At 37.7% G+C, this 11,825-nt stretch overlaps 1 protein-coding gene across 2 annotated transcripts in view; it reads right to left on the bottom strand.

The window, feature by feature from the left end:
• Positions 1-1,040: 1,040 nt before the first annotated feature.
• Positions 1,041-11,825, bottom strand: part of TBK1 (TANK binding kinase 1) — a 50,023-nt gene continuing 39,238 nt past the window's right edge. For both annotated transcript variants that reach the window (XM_042992679.1, XM_007082214.3), the window contains exons 13-21: positions 11,515-11,593; positions 10,783-10,904; positions 10,607-10,683; positions 9,684-9,723; positions 9,086-9,187; positions 8,884-8,980; positions 7,892-7,998; positions 7,604-7,675; positions 1,041-1,801 (exon numbers count right to left, since the gene is read on the bottom strand). In XM_042992679.1, the coding sequence (XP_042848613.1) occupies positions 1,750-1,801; positions 7,604-7,675; positions 7,892-7,998; positions 8,884-8,980; positions 9,086-9,187; positions 9,684-9,723; positions 10,607-10,683; positions 10,783-10,904; positions 11,515-11,593 (748 nt within the window). In that variant the 3' untranslated portion in view covers positions 1,041-1,749. The remainder of the gene's footprint in view (positions 1,802-7,603; positions 7,676-7,891; positions 7,999-8,883; positions 8,981-9,085; positions 9,188-9,683; positions 9,724-10,606; positions 10,684-10,782; positions 10,905-11,514; positions 11,594-11,825) is intronic.

Here is an 11,825-nt window from a genome sequence, read left to right as displayed (position 1 = left end):
TATCATTAATCCCTACCGTTAAGAAATATATCCTAATATGGAAAAAAGGCTACTAGACTGGAGATGCAACTTATTAGGTTATTATTAGGTTAGCAGAGTAGCATCACCATGTATTTATTAACTTAAAATGTTCTGAAAGAGGGTTATATTTTTGAAGGTAAAATATTAAAAAGCAAGAATGCTTGGTTTTCATGTTGCTGTAATGGGGAATAAAACCTTAACTCTTAACCAATATTAACACGGAATGGATTTGCTCTTAACAATACAGCTCCTAAAACTTCAGTCCCCGCAGCAAGAGTTTGTTTATTGGAGACCTTTTCCAGAGGTGCTGAAAACTAAATCTGCAAACGTATTAAGTAATCACATAACCTGGTGTTCAGTGATACGCAGATTTAAAAGTGATACAATTAAATACACGTGTGTCAGATAGTCGAATGGAAAATTAAAATCAAGAGGGATTCAACAGATAGCCCCTCCCCCCCCACAAACTCTAAGCCCGAACAGGTGTTTGACAGAGACCATTTACCTACTCGTGCATGTATGTCTAGAATGCATACAGATGATGCTTAAAATTCTCCACTATGATAATGCATTGCGATTTCAAATTAAGTCCTAATCCATTTTCAGTTTTCCAATGCTCATGGGAGTCGAATTTATTTAGTCTTTGGGACGTGGTATCTTTGTGATACGCAGGTTGTATACACGCACACTTCAATAATCTGGTAAATCAGAAACCACAACCAAAACCACACCCTTGTTGGAGAAATAATTCCTTGCTGAACATACCCTTTAGCAAAGGACTCTGGGTAGATTTTTCAAAGAGAATGTTCCGTTTAGATTTGTATACATTTATGGGAGAACTTATACTAAACTTGGAATCAGACTTAGAAGAGAAACAAAACCGTCCATATATCCAACAGTCTGAGAATAACTTACCATCACCATCGATATTCTTTCTTTCAAAAGACACCTTTTGTTTCTCAAACTGTTGTACACAGAAAAATACAAATTCTTTACATTAAAATTGAGAAATTTATTGATATTTTTTCATGATGGAGTAAGCAGAATTAAATTAAACAAGAAATATACAGCTTGAAACAGTGGAAATAACCCTAAAATGTTTTATGACAATCATACACTTATGGCCAAAATAAAATGAATAGTTTTTAATAATTAAATCACTTTAAAAATTTTGCTCAATAATTTATCTGAAATTAAAGAGACGTGAGGATAACTGGGATCTGGGCACCTTGTAAAATGAAATAATGTCACTTTATCCTTCCCCCAAAATTGTGATCCTAGTAAAACAGTGGTTTGGTTCTGCTCTTCACCCAAAGAAGCCACTTCTCCATCCTATCACTTACAAACCTGTCAACTATCAGTCTTTTCTGATTTGTAAGGATGACAATTTTGGTTCCATTTAAAAAATGTTTCCAGTAGGCAGGCGGAGAAACAACCCAGTTAGCCTTACTCCAGTATTTCAACATATCGGTCATGGCTTTCTTCTAGTGCTCACTGAGGTCAAATGTCCTCATATAATTATAAATGTTAAAAGGTAAAATTACATCTTAACAGCAGCCAAAAATTTATATATTTTCTTGTGTATTTACAATATTGTACATATTTACATGACCACATCAAATACTGAATTGTAGAAATAAGAGACCACTTATAGAGGCACTCATTTAATGAATGTCTCAGCATTATTTTCTTGTGCAAACTAAAACTGTTCTCGAACTTCCCAGAAAGCTAAAGACAGTCAACATTGCGAAGGCCGCCATCCATGGTTAAAGAGCCAAACCTAAAACACAAAAGAAAACAGGAAATCTCAGAAGATTCATTTATTTGGCCTGTAACATTTTAAAGAGTATATAGGGTACTTTTCAGATGAATAAACTGTTATTTAAGAGTTTAAGCAACTGGGGCGCCTGGGTGGCTCAGTCGGTTAAGCAGCCGACTTCAGGTCAGGTCATGATCTCGCGGTCCGGGAGTTCGAGCCCCGCGTCGGGCTCTGTGCTGATAGCTCAGAGCCTGGATGGAGCCTGTTTCAGATTCTGTGTCTCCCTCTCTCTGACCCTCCCCTGTTCATGCTCTGTCTCTCCCTGTCTCAAAAATAAGTAAAACGTTAAAAAAAAAAATTAAAAAAAAAAAAAAGTTTAAGCAACTATGATGTCCCCAATTTTTACTGAGACATGGTGGTATTATTATAAATATGTGAAAAAATACCAATCAGTGGCTTGGGAGACTTCTTAGGAGAAAAGGCTGAGTGATGTGATCTAGAAAGTATTAGAAACAATTGGACAACTTCCTTTTGGTGGGGTGGGATTTAGAAAAGCGAAGATAAGGAGTTGGGAGTAGGTGTGACATACTTAACGGAGAGTAAATTATGTAAAGTTAAGTAAAGCGACCTTGCTACAATGGAATGTTATTTTGGGGACTAGTGGGAAATGAAGGTGAGTGAATAGGCTGGCCAGAGGATTATATCCTGTGATTTCAAGTATGAATTTGACCTTTTAGGTAAGACGAGTTTAGAAATTGTTGAGCCAAAGGAGTGGCATGGCATGACTAGACCTTTGGCTGTACTAGCCCATGACAGATGGGAAAGGCCTGGGCTTAGGAAGATAGATAATAGGTTATCACCACAGCTCACATGTGAGCAGGAAAGGGGGTCTGATGAGGCTGAGAGGGGGAAAATGGAAACATTTTGAAGGAAGATCACCAAACTAATGAAAGGCAATAAAAAACAGTTAGTGTCTAAAATGATGTATGTTCACGGAAGCAGAAGGAAAGGTGGTTCCTTTGAATAGAATGAGGAAATAGGAGGGGAAACTGGGCTGGGAAGGGTGATATTATGTGATTTTTAGATATGAAAGAAATAAAGTGATAATGAGATACCCATGTGGAGACAGTGCTCAAGACCCGGATTCCATTATGTCCTTTAGCATTTAAGTTACGATTACACCATGTCATATCACCCATTTATTGTTACATAAACCTGCAAGTAAAACGGGAAAGTGACTTATGGGACGTGCTTTGGGCAGTGGGGATTCTATGGCATACGACATAAGAAAGTGAGTATAAAAGCTTGTTAAAAGCATTACTTAATAGTCTCTTCTCCTTGCTGATATTTAGCTAAGGTTGTAAAGAAAGTAAATTGGGCACTAAAAAAAGAAAAATTACTATGTAATTGCTATAAATTAATACAAAAAAGATTTTAAAACCAACAGGCAATTCACACACACATATAAATTTGAATAAACAGGGGCGCCTGGGTGGCTCAGTTGGTTAAGCGTCCAACTCTTGTTTGGGCTCAGGTCATGATCTCACAGTTCATGAGTTTGAGCCCTGAGTCAGGCTCAGTGCTGCTGGCGTGGAGCCTGCTTGGGATTCTATCTGCCCCTGCCCCACATGCTCTCTCTCTCTCTAATATATAACCTTAAAAAAAAAAAAAAGAAAAGAAAAAATTGGGGTGCCTGGGTGGCTCGGTTGGTTGAACGTCCAACTCTTGATTTCGGTTCAAGTCATGATCTCAGTTTCCTGAGTTCGAGCCCCATGTCAGGCTCAGCACTGACAGTGCGGAGCATGCCTGGGTTCCTCTCTCTCCCTCTCTCCCACATGCATTCTATCTCTCTCAAAATAATAAAAAAATAAAGAAAAAAGAAAAAATTAATACTTACCAAAATTTAAATGTGATGCCCCGTGACCCAGCAATTCCACATCTAGAAACATCTAGAAATTGATCCCTCAAATATTTTTTTTTTTACTTAAACTAAAAATAAAATTTTTTTAATGTTTTTATTTATTTGAGAGAGAGAAAGACAGAGTGCAAGCTGGAGAGGGGCAGGGAAAGAAGGAGACACAGAATCTGAAGCAGGCTCCAGGCTCTGAGCTGTCAGCACAGAGCCCGATGTGGGACTCAAACTTGTGAACTGCGAGATCATGGCCTGAGCCGAAGTCTGATGCTCAACTGACTGAACCACCTAGGCACCCCTATTTAAACAATTTTTATTTATTTATTTTTTAAACTTTATTTATTTATTTTGGGAGAGACAGAGTGTGAATGGGGAAGGGGCAGAGAGAGAGAGAGACAGACAGACAGAGAATCCCAAGCAGGTTCCGCACCATCAGTGCAGAACCCACGAACTGTGAGATCGTGATCTGAGCTGAAACCAAGAGTTGGAAACTTCATTAACTGGGCCACCCAGGTACCCCAAACAATTTTTTTTTAAATATTTGTTTTTGAGAGAGAGAATGTGAGCAGGGGAGAGGCAGAGAGAGAGGGAGACAGCTGTGAAGCAGGCTCCACACTGTTAGCACAGAGCCCGAGGAGGGGCTTGAATCCACAAACTGCGAGATCATGAGTTGAGCCAACGTCAGACGCTCAACCGACTGAGCCACCCAGGTGCCCCTAAATAATTTTTTTACCAAAATTTATCTATTTTGAGAGAGTAAGCAAGCAGGGGAGGGTCAGAGAGAGGGAGAAAGAGAATCCCAAGCAGGCTCCTCACTGTCAGCACAGAGTCTGATGTGGGGCTCGAACCCACAAACTGCAAGATCATGACCCAAGCCGAAACCAAGAGTCAGACGTTCAAGTGACTGAGGCACTCCAATCTCTCAAATATTCTTACACAAGTACATGAAGGTATACATACAAATAAGTTCACTGAAGCATGGTTTATAACTGTGAAAAATTAACACAACTTAAATGCCCAACAAATAGGACAGCCAAATAGATACGGTAGAGCCATACACTAGTCTATTAGGCAGCTGCTGAAAAAGAGAAAAAAGAAGTGCCTGACTAGCTCAGAGCATGCAACTCTTGATCTTGGGGTTTTGAGTTTGAGTCCTACATTGGGTGTAGAGATTACTTAAAAATAAAATCTTTAAATGGGGTGCCTGGGTGGCTCAGTTGGTTCAGCATCTGACTCTTGATTTTGGCTCAGGTCATGATCTCAGGGTTGTGGGACTGAGCCCCACATCAGGCCCTGTGCTGAGCATGGAGCCTGCTTAAGATTCTCTCTCCCTCTCCCTCTGTCCCCCCTCTGCTTGCTCTCCCTCGCTCTCTAAAAAAGAAAGAAAGAAAGAAAGAAAGAAAGAAAGAAAGAAAGAAAGAAAGAAAGAAAGAAAGAAAGAAAGAAAATGAGAAAAAATAGAGCTATACATATGGACATGAAAAGGTACTGGTGATATACAGTCTTAGATGAAAAAAGACTAAACCAGTATGAACAGAATGATCCCATTCACATAAAACGTACATGCACAACAAACTCTTAATAGTAATTACTTCTGCGGGGGTGGAAGGGGATCATGAGAAAAGGCAGGTAGAGCCTTTCATTTCCAAATTTTTACAATCATATATTGTAGGAAATCTTTATAGAATGTATTCTAAAAACTAATTCATTGAGAAAAAATTGATAGCTAAGTGAAATTAGTCAGAGAAAGACAAAAATCATGACTTCACTCATATGAGGACTTTAAGAGACAAAACAGATGAACACAAGGGAAGGGAAACAAAAATAATATAATAAAACGGAGGGGGACAAAATGAAGAGACTCATAAATATGGAGAACAAACTGAGGGCTGCTGGAAGGGTTGTGGGAGGGAGGATGGGCTAAATGGGTAAGGGGCATTAAAAAATTTACTCCTGAAATCATTGCTTCATTATATACTAATTTGGATGTAAATTAAAAAAAATAAAAAATAAAGTTAAATTATAAAAAATAAAATAAATATATATATGTATAAAAAAAAAAAAAGAAAAAATTGATAATACTACAGAAGTGAGTAAGTCACCTGGCTGGCTCAGTGGGTAGAGCATGCAACTTGACCCCAGGGTTTTGGGTTTAAACCCCACATAGGGTGTAGAGATTACTCAAAAACAAAACAAAACAAAACAAAACAAAACAAAAAAACAAGTGTCAGGGCATCTGGGTGACTCAGTCAAAGTTGAGTGTCCAGATCCTGATTTCGGCTCAGGCTGTGATCCCAGGGTCATGGGATCAAGCCCTGCATTGGGCTCTGGGCTGAGTGTGGAGCTGCTTAAGATTTTCTCTCTCTTTCTCTCTCTTCTCTCCCCCCACTTGTGCTCTCTCTAAAATAAAATATTAAAAAAAAAAAAAAAAAAAAGAAATGTCAAATAACTTTCTGCACATAGCTCAAAAATCATGTGACTTTCTGACAATCTTTCCAAACTACAGGAAACTTTCTTTGGTCCTTTTATTTGCGAGAATAGTTCCAGTGGGGATAAGACTGTATGAGGAAGTAGGAGGCTAGATTCCAGCTCCAGCTCACCTCTTAGGGTGTGAACTTCAGTACCTGTGAAACATGGATAGAGACTGTCTGCTCAGCTACTGTACGAGGCTGGAATGCATGCTGAGCAAGCTTACGCAGTGTGAAAGTGCCCTGCAAGCATATAAAATGTCGCACAAGTGTGAAGTACTTTTATTAGTGTGCTGGGAATTAGAGAACATATCGATAAGCACGTAAGGGCTTCAAAGAGAAGGGTTCTTACTAGAAAGCCAAATATTCCTTAACTTCCCTGAGGAACTGGGACGAGGAAATAGCATTCAAAAGTGGGTTTATTGGCTCTGGGTGTTTTCCAACTCTCTCTCTCCCTGATCTATGAGGATTTTTTTTTTTTTTTGAAGTATTTATTTAAGTAATCTCTACACCCAATGTGGGACTCAAACTTATGACCCCAAGATCAAGAGTCACATGCTCTTCTGCCTGAGCCAGCCAGGTGCCCTTCCCTGATCTATGAGGATATATAGGAAAAGCTGATACCCAGCTCTCAAGGAACTGCATTTACAGAGGGCGCTCACCCACACAGAGGTCTGCAGAGGGCTTGTAAGTTACAGAGCACCAGAGCACCAGCATCTTATGAGCCACTCTTTCTTCCTTTTGAAAGATGTTGTTTTTAAGTAATCTCTTCACCCGGTGTCAGGCTCAAACTTACAACCCTGAGATCAAGAGCCACATGCTCTAAGCCAGCCAGGCAGGTGCCTCTTATAAGCCATTCTGATTCCAAAATTTAAACTTATGATTCTAATGAGAAAATGTATGAAAAATAATGTGCAAAAGATTTTCATTTTCACAAACTGACTCAAATAAGCAAATAATTCTATTAACCAGTGCTTCTATAAAATGGAATCAATCACAGTTGACTTGTCTTTATCCAACCAACCTCAAGCACATTACAGGGCACCACGGAAATCGCAAAACATAAGGGTTCTCGACTTGATGTCTATCCTTTTCCCACTACTTAACCTACTACTACAGACAGACAGGTACAAGTTTAGATCTATATGTGCTCTAGTGCACAGAAAACCACAGGGCAGAGGAGCACCTGGGTGGCTCAGGCGGTTGAGTGTCCGACTTCGGTTCAGGTCATAATCTCGGTTTATGAGTTCGAGCCCCGCGCCCGGCTGTGTGCTGACAGCTAGGAGCCTGGAGCCTGCTTCTGATTCTGTGTTCCCTCTCTCTCTGCCCCTCCCGTGCTCATGTTCTCTCTCTCTCTCTCTCAAAAATAAACAAACATAAAAACATTAAAAAAAAAAAAAAAGAAAGAAAATCACAGAGCAGAATGGCATTTCCATTACTCACCTTTCTAAAATATGATTATTTTCGGCAAGTTCTTTAACCACTCCTTCCATCTCTTCCTTTAATTTCTTCATACTATACAAACAAAATAAGAATGTCTCTGCTCAAAAAAGTATGCAAATGTTTTAGAATTACACCATGTTTTAGTTCTCTTGATTGAAGTAAGCCATTAAATACATTAGCGAATATAGTCACCACAAACACCAAAAATTTCAAAATAAAAGAGCAAGATCACAAACTGAAATAAAAATGAACAGAAACATAATAGTTACCAAATAATAAATTTCTTACCCAAGAGTCATTTCCACTAATGTATTAGAACAAGGATAAATTGGGGTCATGGTATGTTTGATTCCACTGGAGGCTGCAAACATTTTTTGAGGCAAAGTTTCTTGTAACTAAAACATCGAAAAAAATTCACATCAATCACTGAACGAAGTACAAACTACAGATCTTACATCAAATGTTCCAGGTTTATTAAGCCCTTTATAGCTTTTAAATTTTAATTTCAAAACCATGAATGATACAGTAGTTAAATGAATACTCTAAGAAAATCTCCTCTTTTCTTTTGAAAAAAATTTTTTTAAATGTTTTATTTATTTTTGAGAGAGAGGGAGACAGAGTGCAAGTGGGGGAGGGGCAGAGAGAGAAGGAGACACAGAATCTGAAGCAGGCTCCAGGCTCCGAGCTGTCAGCACAGAGCCTGACATGGGGCTCGAACTCACCAACTGTGAGACCATGACCTGAGCCTAAGTCTGATACTTAACCGGCTGAGCCACCCAGGAGCCCCTAAAGAAAACTTTTCTTATAGATAAAAGAATGTTCTAACATATGCTTTAAAATTTTTTAAAAAATATTTTATCATAGGCTTTTAGGGGCGCCTGGGTGGCTCAGTCAGTTAAGTGTCTGACTTCGGCTCAGGTCATGATCTCACAGTTTGTGAGTTTGAGCCCCGCGTCCGGCTCTGTGCTGACAGCTTCGGATTCTGTATCTCCCTCTCTCTCTATCCCTCCCTGACTAGTGCTCTGTTTCTGTCTCTCAAAAATAAATAAATGTAAAAAAAATTTTTTTTTAATATTTTATCATATGCTTTTAATCGTAAGACATCTAAGTTCTAAAAACTTGGCTCAAAACACATATTACAAATGGGTAAACAGAACTGAATATAAGGCAATTTATGTCCTATTTCTCCCTTTTCAATCATTTCAAACTGAGAAGAAATACATTTTTTTTTCCTAATAGGAAAAAGAGAGATGTTTTCTAGATACTTTTCATAGTCATACCTCATTTGTATAATCTTGATACTTTGACACTTCTTCTTCAATATCAAAGCACTGATTAGTTAGTGATAATAACTGTTTCCTAAGATGAAGCATCTTTCTGAAAACCAAAAAGAATCAATAAGCAGTCTAATATCAGTGTTACTTAAAAAATACAACATTCACTGAATTGTACATTGTGCAGTCAACCACAAAGCTTACTTACCTCATCCATTCTTCTGACTTATCCAAAAATGCCTCATATTTTTTAACACATTCGTCTGTAAAATGGGTCATAGCTTTTGTTGCATGGTAATACAGTTTTTGCCTATAATTTAGAAATAATTGTAGGTTTAAACCAATGTCACGGTTTCTACTTCAAATATTAAAAACTTTTCAAACATATAAAACTTATGTTTCTTAATAATGACTGTTATGGCTTTAGAATATTTATAGTAGAAAGCCAAAGGTTTCTAAAATCGACATTATAGCAGCAGGAAGCAAAAGAGAAGGTTCATAAAGGAGAATGGTCACAAATACTTATTCAATGAAGTTAAGGTAAGAAAGTGGTTAAGGCTGGCCTTGTCTATGTTCTTCCTTATTTGTCCTTCTGCAAGCAGAAGACCACCTCCTTATTCTCCCTTCTCTTCAACCTCTCAATCAGGGACCAGACACATGGACCTCAAATATGTACATACACAGTAACAATTCTGTAAAGCTAAGATGAAAATGTATTTTTCATTGTAATTAATTTCAATTTTAAGAGGAATTATATTAATAACATAACGCTGAAAACAATTGTTAAACATAATATGGACACTTACTTATCAAATTTGTGGATCTGTTCTTCATTATAAGCTAGTCCTACAAATAAGAATATTGCTTCCGTAAATGTAGAATCACAGAGTCATGCAAAAATTTTTATCTTTTGAAATTATGACTTCAAAAAGGGTAAGAGGGTTTTCTTTTTAAGATTTTATCTTTAAGTAATCTCTACACCCAATGTGGGACTCACAACTGCAAGATCAAGAGTTGTATATTCCATCGACTAAGCCAGCCAGGCACCCCAAAAAGGCAGAGTTTAGAGTAGATGTCACAAACTCATGACTCATGGCTTAGATATATAGCCCAATGCTTTCATTTGATCTATACAGTGTTAACATCAAAAAAAAAAAAAAAAAAAAAAAAAATTAACTGCCAACATTTAAAATCAGGACATTTTTTTCCTTTAAAAAAAAAAAAAAAGATTTATTTATTTATGTGATCTCTATACCCGATCTGGGGCTTAAACCCATGACCCCAAGATCAAGAGTCACACACTCCACCAACTGAGCCAGCCAGGTGTCCCCAGGGTTTTTAATAAAATCTGTACTTCCAGCTTCCCTTGAGAACAGGAAGATTGGGCAATGAATCTGGTGAATCTGAGTAGTGACTCTCCTCTTTAGACGGGGTACTTCCTCTCCTGTCCTCCTGTCTCCAGTGGCCAATCATTTTCTTTTCTATGACTGGCCTCTAGAGATTTTGGAGTTCAGGACCCCTGATTTAAAATTTTCAAAAGATTGTTTTTAGGAATAATTTTTAGTATATTCAACCTCTTTCCCAACAGAATCAAGTCTCTGAAATAAATAACTTAAGGAACCAGAAATATACCTCAGAAATATTCCTCAGAAATATACCAAATGAATTCAACTGAATTACAACTAGTAGAATGGATTCATTAGATTAACAAATGGCAAATTTTACTCACTACGTTCTGCTTTGTCTTTTTTGAACTGATAGTAAATCTCTGTGATGCAATTTAGCAGGACTTGTAGCTTTTCTACACTATATAAGAAAAAAAATCCAAGTAAATTATATAAGTCAATGTGAAAAAGGACATTTAATAATAAGAGCAGAAACTACCAATAAAGTTCTATAACCTACTGTCTATCTTTTGGATGAGTGCCTTCTTGATGGGCCCACATGTCTGCCAACAATCCACCTGGAGATAATCTGCTTTCGATATCCTGAAGACTGGTTTCTATTGTTCCCTGAGAACTGGAAAGCTAAATAAAACCAGTGGGTTCAGATGCAGATCAGCAAAATACAGAAACAATAATCAGAATACCATGAGATCATGACCTGAGCCAAGGCAGGCTGCTCAACTGACTGAGCCACCAGGTGCCCTGCCCCCCTTTTTAAGAATAATGTTTATTTATTTGAGACAGAGAGAACAAGCGATCAAGTGAGCTGGGGAAGGGAAGAGAGAGAGAGAGAGAGAGAGAGAGAGAGAGGGAGAGAGAATCCCAAGCAGGCTCCACACTGTCAGGGTGAACTCATGAACAAGATCATGAGCTGAGCTGAAATCAAGAGCTAGACGCTTAACGACTTAAGCCACCCAGGCGCCCTGAGAATTATGGATTTTAAAGGGAGACTTGAGAGAGACTTTACAGAGAAAAGGACTTAAAGCAAAGTAGGCACTTGGAAACATCATGAAGAACTTCATGTCAGCAAGGGAATTTAAATATTGTAAATAGTTCCTAAAGATGGGAAAAGGCTACTCCTTCTCTGGAAATCCTTTAGGTATATCATCTTTCTAGGAAAACTGAGATCTAATCTGACTAGCAAAGGAATAGGTTATGAGCCAATGACTGTCATAATTGTGTAAATACTCACTCTCAACAATTTGGTGTGTATGTCTGAAATTTCACCTAACTCTGCTGCTTCTAGGTTGATCTTCATCAACTTTTCGTATCTGTATGAAAACAAGCATGGAAAAATTCAATGAGCATAATGAATATACAGATTTTTGAATATAAAGATTTTAAAAGATGTTTTATAAATTATACCTGAGTTTTTATTATCGTAACTATTTAAGAATAAAATATTGAATGCAAAGCCTACAAGCAACAGATTCCAAGAAAACTTGATGTCTGTAAAGAAGGAATTTTATATACTCCTACTTATAAATTTTTATACAAAATATA

This window comes from Panthera tigris, chromosome B4, assembly GCF_018350195.1.
Source record: "Panthera tigris isolate Pti1 chromosome B4, P.tigris_Pti1_mat1.1, whole genome shotgun sequence".
Lineage (NCBI taxonomy): Eukaryota > Metazoa > Chordata > Mammalia > Carnivora > Felidae > Panthera > Panthera tigris.
The sequence above is the reverse complement of the archived record's forward strand: the minus strand, read 5'-3'. Positions and strand labels throughout refer to the sequence as shown.